Source organism: Ovis aries, chromosome 23 (genome assembly GCF_016772045.2).
Source record: "Ovis aries strain OAR_USU_Benz2616 breed Rambouillet chromosome 23, ARS-UI_Ramb_v3.0, whole genome shotgun sequence".
NCBI classification, from domain to species: domain Eukaryota; kingdom Metazoa; phylum Chordata; class Mammalia; order Artiodactyla; family Bovidae; genus Ovis; species Ovis aries.
The window spans coordinates 21,481,669-21,497,957 of record NC_056076.1 but is presented as its reverse complement, the minus strand read 5'-3'; the positions used below and the strand labels follow the sequence as shown (position 1 = coordinate 21,497,957).

Genomic DNA, 16,289 nt, shown 5'->3' with positions numbered 1-16,289 from the left:
ACTATTTAAACTATGTCTTTGAATCCTTTCTTAACTTTTAAGAATGTAAAATCACCAGTTGTAGCTTAAAGCGAAAGTGTTAGTCACTTAGTCATGTCCTACTCTTTGTGACCCCATGGACTGCAGCCCGCCAGGCTCCTCTGTCCATGGGATTCTCCAGGCAAGAGTACTGTAGTGGGTTGCCATTTCCTTCTCCAGGGGATCTTCCCCACCCAGGGATCAAACCTGGGTCTCATGCATTGCCAGAGATTCTTTACCATCTGAGCCACCAGGGAAACCCTTATTCATTTCAGGTTATCCCAAAATTTCAGTCTGAACTTGGGTATTAAATATTTGTATTTGGGGTTTTGGCTTCAATATCTTGGAATTAAGAGTGTGTATACCTAAATAATTCTCCCTGCAATTACTAGCTAGCTGTAGTACCCGCTACTTTTTCTCATATACCCTCAGGGAAACACTGGGCTTCCCAGGTGGTGCTAGAGGTAAAAAACCCACCTGCCAATCAAGGAGACTTAAGAGACGGGTTCGATCCCTGGTTCAGGAAGATCCTGAGTAGGGCACGACAACTCACTCCAGTATTCTTGCCTGGAAAATTGCATGGACAGAGGAGCCTAGAGGGCTACAGTCCACAGGGTCGTAAAGAGTTGGACACAACTGAAGTGACTTAGCATGCACGCAAACATCAGGCAGGATTCCTGGCATTTAAATATAACTGTATATAAATAAAAAGAGAAATAAAAGTTGTTTAGGTAGGTCTAATATTTAGCTTTTTAATTTTGTGGTCAAAAGCAGGACTATTTAAACATATAACTTAGAGAAAGAAGTTCCCTTGTGGCCTAGTGCTGTCATGACCCAAATTTAATCCCTGGTCGAGGAACTGAGATCCTGCAAGTCATGTGGCATGGCCAAAAAATAAAACCTAATTTGGACTTTTGAGTTTTGGGGAGTTTACACTCCTCCACTAAGATTCCAGGAAGTGTTGTGTTATTTCCTCATATCAATTAAGAATTACATTTCCCTGAGCTTCCAGTATCTCTAAGGTGCAGCAGTATCTTGTCTAGGATAATAGGCTTCATTAGAGATTATGGTCTATCTAAAATATTGCTGGCACACCAATTCTATTCTAAAGAATTTATAAAGTCTCTAACCATAGTCTCATACAAGCACATCAACTATACTAATACTGTCTCTAGGCGCTTTCTGGAAAACTACAGTACCTAAATTCTGACAAGAGAAAAACACTTAGACCAGTAAGCCTCTGAAACCTGAGGTTATCCAACCCGGGGAAGTTTCATGATCTTGGTAATATTACTTATTTGGCTTTGCTGGGTCTTTGTCGCTGCCTAGGCTTTTCTCTAGTTGCAGAGGGGCTGCTCCCTAGGCACGGTGCTTCTCTTGCTATGGAACATGGGTTCTAGGGAGTACGGGCTTCAGTAGCTGCAGCACACAGGCTCAGTAGCTGCGGCTCCCAGGCTCTAGGGCACAGGCTCAACAGCTGGGTGTATGCGGTGAGCTGCTCCATGGCATGTGGGATCTTTCCAGGTCAGGGACTGAACGCGTGTCTCCTGCACTGGCAGGCGGATCCTTAACCACTGAACCACCAGATGTGTGTGTCTATGTGTGTTAGTCGCTCAGTCATGATTCTTTAAGATCCCATGGACTGTAGCCCACCAGGCTCCTCTGTCCATGCGATCCTCCAGGCCAGAGTGCTGGAGTGGGTTGCCAGTTCCTTCTCCAGAGGATTTTCCTGCACCCAGGGATCGAACCTGGGACTTCCACATTGCATCACCAAGGAAGCCCCATAACCTCAATTATATATGTAAGCCATTAAGCTCTTGTAGGGGAATCGTTAAACGTCAATAAAAGCAGGAAAATATAGTACATTCCCACAAATTAGTGCGTAGGTTAAGCTAGGAACAGAACCCTCACTTGAGGGTGTATTTTACAGGTCCAGGTCTGAGAGACACAGCCAAAGCTGGGTGACGGATGCTCTTCCGAGGAGGATTCATATATTTTACCCTTAGTCAGTACATAGTTCTCGCTGTTGCCTCAAATCTTTACAGTCAGGAATGACATTCCTCAAATTATGTGGTTAAACAAACTAGCTGCTGCATTTACCAAAGACTAAATCTAGCTAGTGAGCAGCAAGAATGAGTAGCACGGTCCCTGGTCTGCAGTCTGACCATCTCTCCCCGTCAGACAGTCAATGTCAGTCATGATGACGATAGAGTGAAAGAAATCAGACTGTACTCCACGTTTCATTTTTATCTGCTAGGATCTTTATTTTACTGGTCCATAGTCTTAACAATTGTTGCAAGTGAGTTCAGATACAGCGTCAGGTTTTATGAAGCTAAACATCATGTTCTAACCATTGCATTTCCAACAACATGAGTAGAATAAAAAAATGCATCACTTTTTTGCCACAGAGAAGAGAAACGTGTACACACACATACATACACACAGCTGTGGCATGGGGTAGTGGCGAGGGGCAAGGAACAATTCTCAAAACAGCTTGTGCTGTCTGGCCCATGCAGCGTGTAGCACATGCCTGAAATCAGGTTTTTCCTTTAAACCTTACCCTTCTTTTCAACAGACCTACTGTAAAGTTAGTCATATTATTCAATAGGAGCAACATTTAATGCCTTCAGATTTCCACTGAGCAAAAAGTATGTTTATATACAGTATTTCATTTAATTTTCATTTAATCCATCAGTGTTGTTGAGACACAGGTCAAGAACACATTAAAAAAAATCTTTTTCATTGCTTGTTTGATCCATGGTGAGTTGGCAGAGATAAAGTCAAACGCCATTCCTCTTTTCTATAGTGCTCTCTCCAGGGACTTCCCTGGCGGTCCAGTCGTTAAGAATCTGCCTGCCAGTGCAGGATACACAGATGTAACCCCTGGCCCAGGATCTAAGATCCCACATGCTGTGGGGCAACTAAGCCCACGTGCCACAACTACCGAGTCTGCACACTCCAGAGCCCATGCTCTGCAACAGGAGAAGCCACCACGAGAAGCCCGCACAGCACAGCTGAGGAGTGGTCCCCGCTCGGCGCAGCTAGAGAAAACCCACAGGCAGCAATGGAGACCCAGCACAGCCAAAAATAAAATAAAATAAAATAACTTTCTAAAGCTCTAGCCTAGATCAATGGATAAAGAAGCTGTGGCACATGTATACAATGGAATATTACTCAGTCATAAAAAGGAATGCACTCGAGTCAGTTCTAATGAGGTGGACACGTGAAATAAAGCAGAAAGAGAAATATAAACATCATATACTGACGCATATACGTGGAATCCAGAAAGATGACACTGATGAGTTTATTTTCAGGGCAGCAGTGGAGAAACAGACATAATAACAGACCTAAGGACATGGTGGGAGGGGGGGAGGGAGAGGGTGAGATGTATGGGGAGAGTAACATGGAAGTTTACAGTACCATATGTAAAATAGATAGCCAGTGGGAATTTGCTATGTGACTCAGGAAACTCAAACAGGGGCTCTGTGACAAGAAGGGGGAGATGGGGAGGGAGATGGGAGGGAGGTTCGGGAGGGCGGGGACATGGGTGCACCTATGGCTGATTCGTGTTGATGTTTGACAGAAGACAACAAAATTCTGTAAAGCAATTATCCTTCAATTAAAAAATTAAGTGGCCAAAAAGAAAACAAAGCTCTATCCAACTGTTCCCCATAGACATGGAAACCATTCTTTCCTCAGTGTTGCACATTTTTTCATACCACTTGCATAGAACTGATGACATTATAATATAGTCAGTATCTGCTTCCCACATTAGAACTGTAAAGGACAGAGGTGTAGCTCACTCATGCTTGAATTCTCTCAGCTTCCGGTACAGTAACTACTACATATTAAAGGCTCAACATATTCATTAAAAAACAACAGAAACTACATTTGCTGTATGAAATGGAAGGGAGGTATTTACTCAGACACCATGTGTGCATCTAGTCACTCAGTCATGTCTGACTCTTTGTGACCCCATGGACAAGACCACCAAGCTCCTCTGTCCATGGGATTTCTCGGGCAAGAATACTGCAGTGGGTTGCCATGTCCTTCCCAGGGGATCTTCCCAATACCATGCACCACTATTAATTGGGCTTCTGACAGCTTAGGTCAATACAATCTTGAAAACCTGAAATGGGAATTCTGGAATATTTAATTTCATTAGGTAGCATACAATGAAAGAAGTCTATATATCCTTCCCAAGAAGCTACGGTTTTCTTGGGAAACTACAAACTCTGAGACTATCTTCCTCTTTCTGGTCACTACAGTTCAGAACTACTCTCCAGCCTGAGAAGAACTGATGATACAATTTTGACTTCACAGCTGAATTTTGTTGGCTCTTGATGCTATGTCTTTCTAGAAAGTGCTTGATCTTTTTTATCTGAAGACCTCTGCAAATAACTACTTAACAGTTTCATCCTTTAGAAAAGTACAATGTGCAGAAGCATTCTAGGACGACATAAAATACAAATCACAATTTCATTAAGTAGCATACAATGAAAGAAGTCTATATATCCTTAATAGTATATCAATAAATAAGATTTCTAGTACAGTACCAAAAAACTCTACACACTGCTATCGTATGCACGTAATGCACTGAGTAATATAACAAAAATGGAAACCAAATCAATGTTCATAAACAAAAATGAAAGGCTTCCCTGTCAGTCCAGTGGTTAAGACTCTGCGCTTCCACTGAGTGGGGCATGAGTTCGATACCTGGTTGGGGAACTATTATAATAAAGTCCCACAAGCTGTGCAGCATGGTCAAAAATAAATGCAAATATGGAAGAGTAATAAATTGCCAACATCCACTGGATCATCAAAAAAGCAAGAGAGTTCCAGAAAAACATCTATTTCTGCCTTATTGACTATGCCAAAGCCTTTGACTGTGTGGATCACAATAAACTGTGGAAAATTCTGAGAGAGATGGGAATACCAGACTACCTGACCTGCCTCTTCAGAAACCTATATGCAGGTCAGGAAGCAACAGTTAGAACTGGACATTTAACAACAGACTGGTTCCAGATAGGAAAAGGAGTACGTCAAGGCTGTACACTGTCACCCTGTTTATTTAACTTCTATGCAGAATACATCATGAGAAACGCTGGGCTGGAGGAAGCACAAGCTGGAATCAAGATTGCCAGGAGAAATACCAATAACCTCAGATATGCAGATGACACCACCCTTATGGCAGAAAGTGAAGAAAAACTAAAGAGCCTCTTGATGGAAGTGAAAGAGGAGAGTCAAAAAGTTGGCTTAAAGCTCAACATTCAGAAAACAAAGATCATGGCATCTGGTCCCATCACTTTCATGGCAAATCGACAGGGAAACAGTGGAAACAGTGGCTGACTCTATTTTTCCGGGCTCCAAAATCACTGCAGATGGTGACTGCAGCCATGAAATTAAAAGACACTTACTCCTTGGAAGGAAAGTTATGACCAACCTAGATAGCATATTCAAAAGCAGAGACATTACTTTGTCAACAAAGGTCCATCTAGTCAAGGCTATGGTTTTCCAGTGGTCATGTATGGATATGAGAGTTGGACTATAAAGAAAGCTGAGCACCAAAAAATTGATGCTTTTGAACTGTGGTGTTGGAGAAGACTCTTGAGAGTCCCTTGGACTGCAAGGAGATCCAACCAGTCCATTCTAAAGGAGATCACTCCTGAATATTCACTGGAAGGACTAATGCTAAAGCTGAAACTCCAGTACTTTGGCCACCTGATGTGAAGAACTACTCATTTGAAAAGACCCTGATGCTGGGAAAGATTGAGGGCAGGAGGAGAAGGGGACGACAGGGGATGAGATGGCTGGATGGCATCACGGACTCAATGGACGTGATTCTGAGTGAACTCCGGGAGATGGTGATGGACAGGGAGGCCTGGCATGCTGGGGTTCATGGGGTCGCAAAGAGTTGGACATGACTGAGAGACTGAACTGAACTGAATATTTTAACCAAATAATGCTTAACACTGACTCTTAACTTTTTATAGTGAAAGCAACTATTTAGAATTTCTAAAATGACAGTAAATAAGCACTTGGGGGATCTCTTCATTGTATCTAACCTAATTATTCAAAGGTAATTATTAAGCTGCAAAATATATATCTAATGAATATTTGAATTCATATATGACTATGATTATATAACATCTGAAAATAAAATTCCTCACCTATTGCCCTGGGTTATTTGAATTACTGTTACATTATATAACTACAAGAATTTTTAAATTAATAATATGGAGCTTTTTAAAAAACACTTAGAAAACTTCTATATTAAAATAATTAAGTTTTCTGTATACTATTTCTAAGTCATTTGTTTCAAAAAAACACACTAGCCTTAAAAAAAGATCTAAGCCATGTTATAAAACCTGGGTAGGAAAAAATAATATTTGAACCAATCAGCTGTTCAATTTTTATTAGCAGTTCAATTTTTATTGGTTCCTGGTGGGAAAATTACACCCAACTAGAAAAAGAGCTTTATGCCACTTATATAGAACTTCATCATAATTGTAACTGCTGGGCTCATCAATGGACATAAAAGCAAGAAAGAAAAGAAAATAGAACTAGAAAGAAGTTAGTCTTTCTTCCTCATGCTTTCTAAGACAGGGAAAGACTAGCAATTCTAACAGGGAGAATGCTGAGCACTAATGACTAGGCTATGGTGTCATGCACTATCAATTAGATAAAGGTAAAAAGAACTGGACATGAAGCACGTCTGAAGTGCTGCAGAGCTCAAAAGTCAAAGTGTTACTTGCTCAGTCATGTCCGACTCTTTGCATCCCCCATTGATAATAGCCTACCAGGCTTCTCTGTCCATAGAATGCTCCAGGCAAGAATATTGGAGTGGGTTGCCATGCTCTCCTCCAGGGGATCTTCCTGACTCAGGGATCGAACCCTCGTCTCTTTAACATGTCCTGCACTGTCAGGCAGATTCTTTACCACTAGCGCCACCTAGGGAGCTCAAATACCAACTCAAAAGAACTATGAAAACTAAATTTCCCTCACTTAAATTTCCCTCACTTGAGCTGCAGTCTAACAGCTCAAATCACAAAACCACAACCACCTTATGGCAGTTTATCACCAAATTATACAAATACCTTAACAACCAAACAGCTTGTGAGCTCTCTGCTAGTAACCTGACCCCATAAAAGTACTACAAGATTTTACAACACAAGTATCAAGAGCTGGAAAAAGGAGACACTACTAATGTGATATTTTGAAAAAGCCATGTATTAATATATGATTTAAACTTCTTAAAATTTCTTGTTTAACTTGTATTTCCATAAGTAAACACAAGTTTTATTTAAAACAATAAATATTTCTTTGTATATTTGCAATATGACTTTAAGATGATAAATCTAACTAAACAGTGCAACTGAATTTTTCTAAATTATATCTGAATAATAAGCCAATGGCTCTGCATAGCAATTTCCCTTAAATCAAAATTTCAATTTCGTACCTTTTCCATGATGCAGAGAATTCAAATGTAAAACACGTTACTTCAGAAATTCACTTCAGTCATTCCATTTTAATCAGTGATCCATTTATAAAAAGGGCAATAAAGGGACTTCCCTGGTGATCCAGTGGTTAAGAACGTGCATTGCGATGCGGGAGATGTGGGTTGGATCCCTGGTTGGGAAGCTAAGATCCCACATGCCACGGGGCAAGAAAGCCTACGAGCCACAGCTTCTGAGTCAGCGTGTTCTGGAGCCTGTGTGCTGCAACAGAAAGACCCTGTGCAGCCAAGAAAAAGGGGTGCGGGGAGGAAAATGGAGTTTTTCACCTTTGACGGCATCCAGCAAGTTGAAAATAAAATCACAGGGATTTCAGCAATTCAAATGGCTAAACCTGTGGTGTTATAAACATACAAAGGGCTAGTCAGCCTTTTCGATAAGGCAGATGACGGTTGGACTCCAGACTGGATCGCTGTTTCTCCTTCACTCTACCACCCTCAGAAGAAGGATAAGAGATGCACTGGACAGAGAAATGAAATAAGAAAATATTTTCATATTTTCTCACCTGAGAAATTTTCCAGGGTGGAGACAGGCGGTTTCCAAAATGTAGAAATAATGCAGATGAAAAGCATTTCTTGGCTTGCCAGAAAAGCGTATTACTTTACAACTGCGTTTGTTGCACCAAGTCCTTTTATTCCCTCTAAAGCTTTTCCACACTTGACGATAAATTGCTGAGGTAAGCTGTCGACTGTCTAGGACAGTGGTACACAAAACAAACCTGGAACTTCAGCGTGCATCAGGACTGCCCAGAGGGCTTGTGTGAAGGATACACTGCTGGTCTGCAACCTCCGATTTTCCAATTCAGTAGGTCTGGAGATTGAGACTTCAGCATTGTAAAGAAGTTCCCAGCTGAGGCTAATACTGCTGGCCTATGGAACCACTGGCTTGGAAGAAATATGGTAGTTTAAAAATAAAAGCACACTTTGGTCAATTCTAAAGTGTTATCATATTCCATTCCCACTAGACTGTAAACCTTTTGAGAACAGCCATGCAGTTGAATAATCTCTGTATATCTCAAAAGATTTAATACCTTAAACACAGTAGGTATTTACTGAAATGTTGTCTAAGAGTATCCCTAGCAACAGCTCATTCTAACTCTACTTTGTTGATATGAATACAAATAACTGCTTTGAAAAAAGCAATTGGAAATCAAAGTAGGGACTTGCACAGATATTTGCACACCCATGCTTATAGCTGTACTATTCACAATAGTCAAAAGATAGAAGCAATCTCACATGCTGTGCAGCACAGCCAAAAAATAAAAAGTAAATAATAAATACATAAGGTGGAAACAATCCAGGGTCCACTGACAGATGAATGAATAAACAAAATTTGGTGTATCCGTTAATACTGAGCATTAAGAAGAAGGAAATTCTGAGACGTGATACAACATGAATGAACCTAGAGTGAATTATGCTAAGTTTAATGAGGTAGGCACAAAAGAACGAATATTTTATAATTCCACTTATATATCTGGGGAAGTCAGATTCATAGAGACAGAAAGTAAAATGGCTGCAAGGACTGACTTCTAGCTTAACGGGTAGAGTTTTATATGCAGAAGTCTTTGAAGATGTTTTAAAGGTGGGTGGTAGGGATGGCTGCAGAATAATGTTACTCATCAATGTATTTACTGCCAGAGCACACTTTAAAATGGTGAATTTTATGTTACATTTGAAAACAACACAAGGCAACTGGGTGTCATAGCTTTTCATAAGCCCCCATTCTTCAGCAATGCTTCCAGTTAAGATGTTTCTTTTTAATTTGAATGTTTGCATCATAACTTCACATTACACAAAATGTGATATGGTGATGGTGGAGCTGCTACACAACATATCAACTTAACAGGCAGCATCGTGTGGTGGTTCAGAAGCACAGGCCCAGTGTCAAACTTGGAGCTGGGTCTGAATCCCAGCTTCACCATTTGACTTGTTCAGGGTATCTAAGGCTTCTCCATGGGCTTCCCTGGTAGCTCCCTGGTAGCTGGTAAAGAATCCACCTGCAATGCAGGAGACCTGGGTTCAATCCCTGGGTCGGGAAGGTCCACTGGAGAAGGGATAGGCTATGCACTCCAGTATTCTTGGGCTTCTCTTATGACTCAACTGGTAAAGAAGCCACCTGCAATGCAGGAGACCTGGGTTCGATCCCTGGGTTAGGCAGATCTCCTGGAGAAGGGAACAGCTACCCATTCCAGTATTCTGGCCTGGAGAGAAATTCCATGGACTGTACAGTCCATGGGGTTGTAAAGAGTCAGGCACGACTGAGCAACCTGCACTCAGGTTAGCTTCTCCATAGGTAAGACTGGAGTAATCAGAGCCATCTATCACAAAAGTTATGTGAAGTGCTTACAGCAGTCCTGGTGTATAAAGTAAGTAAGTAGAGTCGCTCAGTCGTGTCCGACTCTTTGTGACCCCATGGACTGTAGCCTACCAGGCTCCTCCCTCCATGGGATTCTCCAGGCAAGAGTACTGGAGTGGGTTGCCATTTCCTTCTTCAGGGGATCTTCCCAACCCAGGGATCGAAGCCGGGTCTCCTGCATTCCAGGCAGACGCTTTAACCTCTGCGCCACCGGGGAAGCAACATATATGTGAGACCTACCATCGGTATGTTATAGACCATAATCTGCTCAGTAGGGCACTATTTCCCAAAGTGCAGTCAAGAATATCCTGCTCAGAATCATCAGGTAGCTCATTTAAAATGCCGATTTCCAGGTCTATCCCAAATCTTCCAAACAGAATCTCTGGATAGAAGTTCCCCTATAGAAAACCTACTGCCACAGCGGGAAATAGTGGAATGGCAATGGGAAGCCCCCGAATTCAGATAAAGTGACCAGAGGCCATCCAGGGGTGGGGAACCAGGGGCACTGGCCTAAGGACTAGCTCTCTCGAACTTTCTAGATGGTAAAATCACAGAGAATTCTGATCCACGAGGTATGTGCCCTTCCTGCAAATGTACCAAGAGAGACTTATGAAAGTTTAGCAAACAGTGCCCTAGAGATTCCTTAGATTTCTAGTATTTTCCAGCTCTGCTTTAAATGTGGTGAGAGGACCTGTACTGCAGGGAGTTCAAGGTACTGTAAGTGAATCTGCCGATTCAAAGGCACTTAAGACAGTGCAGCAGGTCATAAAAGAAGATGCAGTTTCATTCTCTGCCCAAAGAACTTGCTACATAATGAACTGTAAAACCCATACTCTTATTATCACTTGGAATTGCCTGGAATTTTAAGTCATCAAGCAAGTCACAGACTTTAAAGCTGGTCTAGAGCAGTGGTTGTCAAACTCAGTGGCATCAGCATAAAATTGTTAGGAATGTAATCAGGCCTTACCCCAGTACCTCTGAGGGTGGAGCCCCGCAATCTGTAGTTTAATAAGCCCTCCAGGTGCTACTGATGTTCGCTCAAGTTTGGTTCTCACTGACCAAGCAACTGGAATTTCCTTTGGCAGTTTCTCCACCATACCACTGCTGAATACTTCCAGCACTTTCCTTCCCTCCCAGTCCATCCTCATCTCCCCTCCTCACCCCATATCCACCTGAGCAAATACACAAAAATGATCTGCACATCTCAAAAAGAACGTAAAACTTTATTAAGAACATCTTATATTGTCATCAGATACAACCAAAGAAAAGGGGGTAAAGAAATAGGGAGACTTCATCTTCCCATGTGCTATTGCCACCTCAGAACAGACTCATGTGTGGATGGCTGGAATTACAGATAGCAACAAATGCTCTGTATAAATAAATTCAGTAAGTAACACAATGCTCCCTTTCTATACAGAGAAGAACTGAGTTTACACTTTTAAAAGCTGTGATATAGTGCAACAACTATTAAGACTGCCGCTTAGAAGCTACTTCTTAATAGAATACAAAGCTGTTTAGTAGCTTTTTGTTATTTCATACAAATTTTTTGAATGGAAAATTAAGAAAGGACAGTCTAACTTTCCTAATTAATTTGTACTTTTGAGAGCTTTCTTTCTGAAGATTTCTCAGAACCAGTTCAATAATAATAGATGAGTTGCTCATCTACAATGACAACCAACAACCTGGTTTTAATTTTGCAAATCAAGATGACCAGGTCATCTCAGCTTTTGCTGATCCTGAAAGAGTTCTTATAGAAAAACCCTGATTCAGAGTGCATGTGAGATGAGGCACCAAAACAGCTGCACCTGGACTGGTTTTCCTAGAAGGGGAGGTTGGCTATTGAGCACAGCTGATTTTCCCAGACTCCCAGGCTCCCCCATGTGGTTCTTTTACTTACTGTATTGATGGAAGGAGCAGAGGGAACACCAGGGAATCTGTTCAAATTGCCACTCCAGACAGCTCTCTGCACTGTTTGTGGAGAAAAGAGTGATGGTATCCATTCAAACCAAACATGCCTACTGCAAGTATGGTGACATGCTTTTTCCTTGAGGGGCCAGGCCAAGCTGCACTCAAAATGCATGATTTGCCTCACGTACACAGTGAAGAAAATGTTCATGATTTAGAATTTGGTATTAGAGTACCCCCAGCTAACCCAGCTAAAGTTTCTTGAGAAAGTTTAGTCCCCCTTTTAGAAAGGAAGGCTATTTACAGCTAAGGCTTACCACATTAACTATCAAGACTTCTAAACTAGACCATATCATTTGTGTTCATGGTCAGTGAATTAACCAACAACTGAAGGCTTATGAAGACTTGGTCAAAGGGCGAAACTGGGGGTAGGATTCAGGTTGAGTACGATCACTTACCACAAATTGCATCAAGCTCTTTAAAAAAAAAGCATTTTTATAATAAATATTTAGAGCAGATACTGGCATTAAAATCAGTATCTAAGTCAGAAGTCTTTCTTAAATGGTGAAAATATTTCAACAAACTTCTAGTAGGTTTCAAATCTTCCCAGGAGTACATAGTTTATAAATTAGTATTAAATGGAAAAAAAATGTATTTTGAATAACTCACCACTTTAGTAGATCATAAATAAGGTCAAGATGCTACAAAACAAGTTAATACACAAGTTTTCGCTTTCACTTTAACAAAGTGGCATACTTTTGTAACAGGTATGACCAGGTTTCAATAACTGTGCATTCGTCACACCCTCCACCCCCACGCTGAATCCTTTCCTTACGTACCCTACACCTAGGGACAGAGCTACACAAGACAGAGAGACGCCCCAGTGCGTAAGTCCAGCTGCTACACACCATTTCCTTAGTGCAGAGTGATGTTACCAATGCTGGTCAGGATCTACTACTCGTAATCTGTCAACCACATTACACGTTCAGTACATTCATGGTTAAGTGGATTAGGTTCCTGGGTGAGCTCTCTGTGGGAGTGTTCACAGGGAACCTAATTACTACTGTTCCTGTGGAAAATGTGCCCCGAGTCCCAAAAGTTGACTAAAAACCTTTGGGATATAAGCTATGTATGGGTGGGAACTACTACTAAGTGTGTCTGTTTTGGAGAGGCCAAACCGTTCAGAGCACTGTTCTGAAAACTACTGGCTGCTAAAATGAAATACTGGCTTTCTCCTTCACATATAGTAAATTCACTTTAACTATAATTTCTAATACTGAGAAAGAGTGAAGCCATTCAGACTAGTGAGACATAACTGACCTGTGGGATTTAAAAAGCTGTTTTATTGACTAAGATGAATCTTCTTACAACAAAAAGAAAAATGTCTTAATATGTAATCAACGGAAAAAAATGTTTATCCTAAATAATCACTGAGTACAAAATCCACAGCTTAACAGTGTGATTTAAAGAGAAAGCAGGAGAGCATGCAATTGCTCTAACACAGGGTTAGAAATAAAAGGTAAAAGTACATTTGTTTTTGGTAATTCTAAATATACAAATATAATATTTACCATATCTACCCTGTAGTGTAGGACTGCTTAATTCCCAAATATACGTAATTCAAAAACCTTAAGGAAACATTAAAAATGTTCCAGGCTACTTTACTGAACATTAATGAATATTGAGTTCATGAGATATTAGAGCTAAAAATACTACTGTTTTTTAAAGTTAAATGGCTAAGAGAATATTAAGGTACCATTATTTTACTCTTCTTTTAATCCCACAGATGGCTTTTTATGTTAAAGGGATCAATTATGTTAAAAGGAGCTTGATTTGACAAACAGAGATTCCAGAATCAGAGTTGTTCTCTTGGTACAATGTCAAATTTTTTTTAAACATTTCCAAAAGCATTTTCATAGCTATCTACCTAAATAACTCTAAACAGCTTTTAATCAAGGGGTCCCTATATAACACTCCTTTTATCCTACACTGTGGCTGTTGGACAGAACCCCTGTTGTGGAAAGGTTCTCCAGGTTCTGATCTGACCCTCAAAACAACATCCATGTTTAGTATTAAATGACCGACCTCTGGGGAATAAGGAATCTAAGGTGTTGAGAGGCACAGAACTGATGTTTTGGTTGAGGAGAAGGGTGAAAATCAAGTTGGAACACCTAGTCCCTTCTACAATCAAGTCCTAACTATACCATAATAAAGTCTCAACCAACCTGATTAGTTCTTACCCTTTAGGAATCACATACTATACACTGATTAGATACTGAAGAAAATAAAGAAAAACATTTGAAAATACATGAAGAAATAGAAACATGGAAATTTCTCACAAGGCCCTGGATCAAAAAAATTTACAAAAAGATCTTTTGAAAATAATCACTACTTGTGAGCTTAATACACATAGAGATTCACTTTGTTTAAACTAAGTCATGTTAACTTACCAATAAAATAGTAAACAAACCAACATTTTAAACAATTTTATAAATTACCTGTCATTTCTTTTTGTTAATGTCACTCTCAACAATATACAAAAATAACACTACAGCACTATCCACCTAACCTGTCTCCATCTCTTGCAAAGTCCTGGGCCCTGGAAAGAGACTGGTCATCAATCTTCACTGTAGATATCCCCCGCAAAGGGCAGGTGCATGTGGCTGCCAGTGACATTGGGCAATCGAGATAAGTCCGGCAGGCTCTGGATCCGGGACCTGAGTTCTTTGCGCACCAGGGAAACTCTGGCTAACTTGCGCTTGTATTCCTGTAACATCAAACCACTCTCATTAGCACTGTGGGAGTTCAGAGAGGACCTATCTAGCTTATCCAGCTAATGCTCTGCAGAAAATCTGATAAAGCACTCAGTTTATGCTGAAAAACAAGATTATGTGAGCCTTAGGATCAAGAGAGGGATTTGGGAAATACTCAAGTAGAGAAACTCATTCTTAGGAAAAACTACAATCTTAAATTGCTGCTTCACACCTGTAAAAAAAAGATTAACATATTAATGTATCAATATTTAACTGAAGCATATAGGATTCTCAGGTATACCGGGGCAAGGATAATAAAAAGTATATATTTACTTCCACAAGCTTAAAATAAAATTTAGCAGTGTTTTTGACTATAAATGCTGGCAAAAAACCACAGGAGTATTATCAGTATCTTTGAGTTTATCTCGAATAGAAACCAGATGCTTCATTATTATATCATTTTTCACATTTATCACTACTTTGAAATGATCAGACCAACTGCTAGTATTACTTATCAGTAAAGAACCATGTATTAGTGTACAAGTTTTATTACTTCAATAACTATTTCAATATAACTTTTTCCTATTGTAATGTTATGCATTTTATTTTCTACATTTAAAATATTTAACTTGAGAAGGGGTCCAAGGCTTCATAGGCTCACCGAAGGATCTCAATGGCACAAAAGGAAAAAAACTTAGGAAACCCTGCAATCAGCAGACTAAGGTGTCGGACTAGAAACCAATAAAGATCATGTCTGGCTTAGGGGGAACAGGCCACTCTCTGCAGCAGAAATATCTTTTATTAATAACGGAAGTTTTCAGACTTCAACCAGAAGAGAGGAACCTTCTTTACTCCATCACCTAGTAGAGGCAGGGTGTGAAGAGGGGAATCAAAAAGTTGACTATTATTTCCTCTGTAAAGACTAGAAACTTTTCCACCCTCTGACCAAGGGTTAAGCTCCCCGAGACAGAGCAGGTGAGTAAGAAGTTTTCATCTGGGGCAGAAGGCCTACCCACAAGGAGCCCCTTTTTGTTTCTCAACTCTGACTGAATCTCCTAGGAAATTTCTGGAGAAACTCAGAATTCTCAGAAGAACACCAGCCTCACTGACCATCAATTAAATGAGAACCTCTGGAAGCAGGTTCAGAGCTCTTGAATTTTGTAAAAGCTCCCCCAAAGGATGCTAATATACGAGCCACTTCTCTATAGTTTTTGTCTAAAAATGAAATCAGGGAAGCTTCTCTGTATTACTGAGTTCCCTCTTTTAAAGAACAACCATTAATATGCCTGGGGAAAGGAGTCAGTCAGAATTACTATATCCCGACCACTCTAAGGCAATGTGGGAAAGAGGGTTTCTGAAGCACACTGGGGAAGTGAGCACCCAGGCAGACAAAGCCAACGAGGTTGAAAGCTGGGCACGCTGTAGGACAGCTTTGGACACGTGAGAAAGGTGTCGATTCTTGCCCTGTCTGCCTGTCCTTGCACTTTTAATCCATCATGAAGGTCGAGGTTGAGTAAGGGAGTTTAACAGGGATCTAAAACCTCAAGGTTACGACTTTCCTGTTCCCTTTTTCCCTTTGCCGGTGACACTCTGGCACAGCAGGTAGGTTTCAGTACAGCAGCTCCAAGTGGCACACAGCAGAGCAGCTAGGTGTTCATTCTAGATACACACTTTTCAGTCCATACACATCTCCACCCTTAGCACACTTCCTCAGAATACTCTGGTAGGGGCGGGGGCAAACACA

At 40.7% G+C, this 16,289-nt stretch overlaps 1 protein-coding gene across 1 annotated transcript in view; it reads right to left on the bottom strand.

Annotated features, from left to right (window-relative positions):
- Positions 1 to 11,091: 11,091 nt before the first annotated feature.
- The window catches only part of RPRD1A (regulation of nuclear pre-mRNA domain containing 1A), a 68,059-nt gene continuing 62,861 nt past the window's right edge, over positions 11,092 to 16,289 (bottom strand). Inside the window, exon 7 of the mRNA XM_004020428.6 lies at positions 11,092 to 14,559. Coding sequence (XP_004020477.1) covers positions 14,410 to 14,559 — 150 coding nt within the window. The 3' untranslated portion in view covers positions 11,092 to 14,409. The remainder of the gene's footprint in view (positions 14,560 to 16,289) is intronic.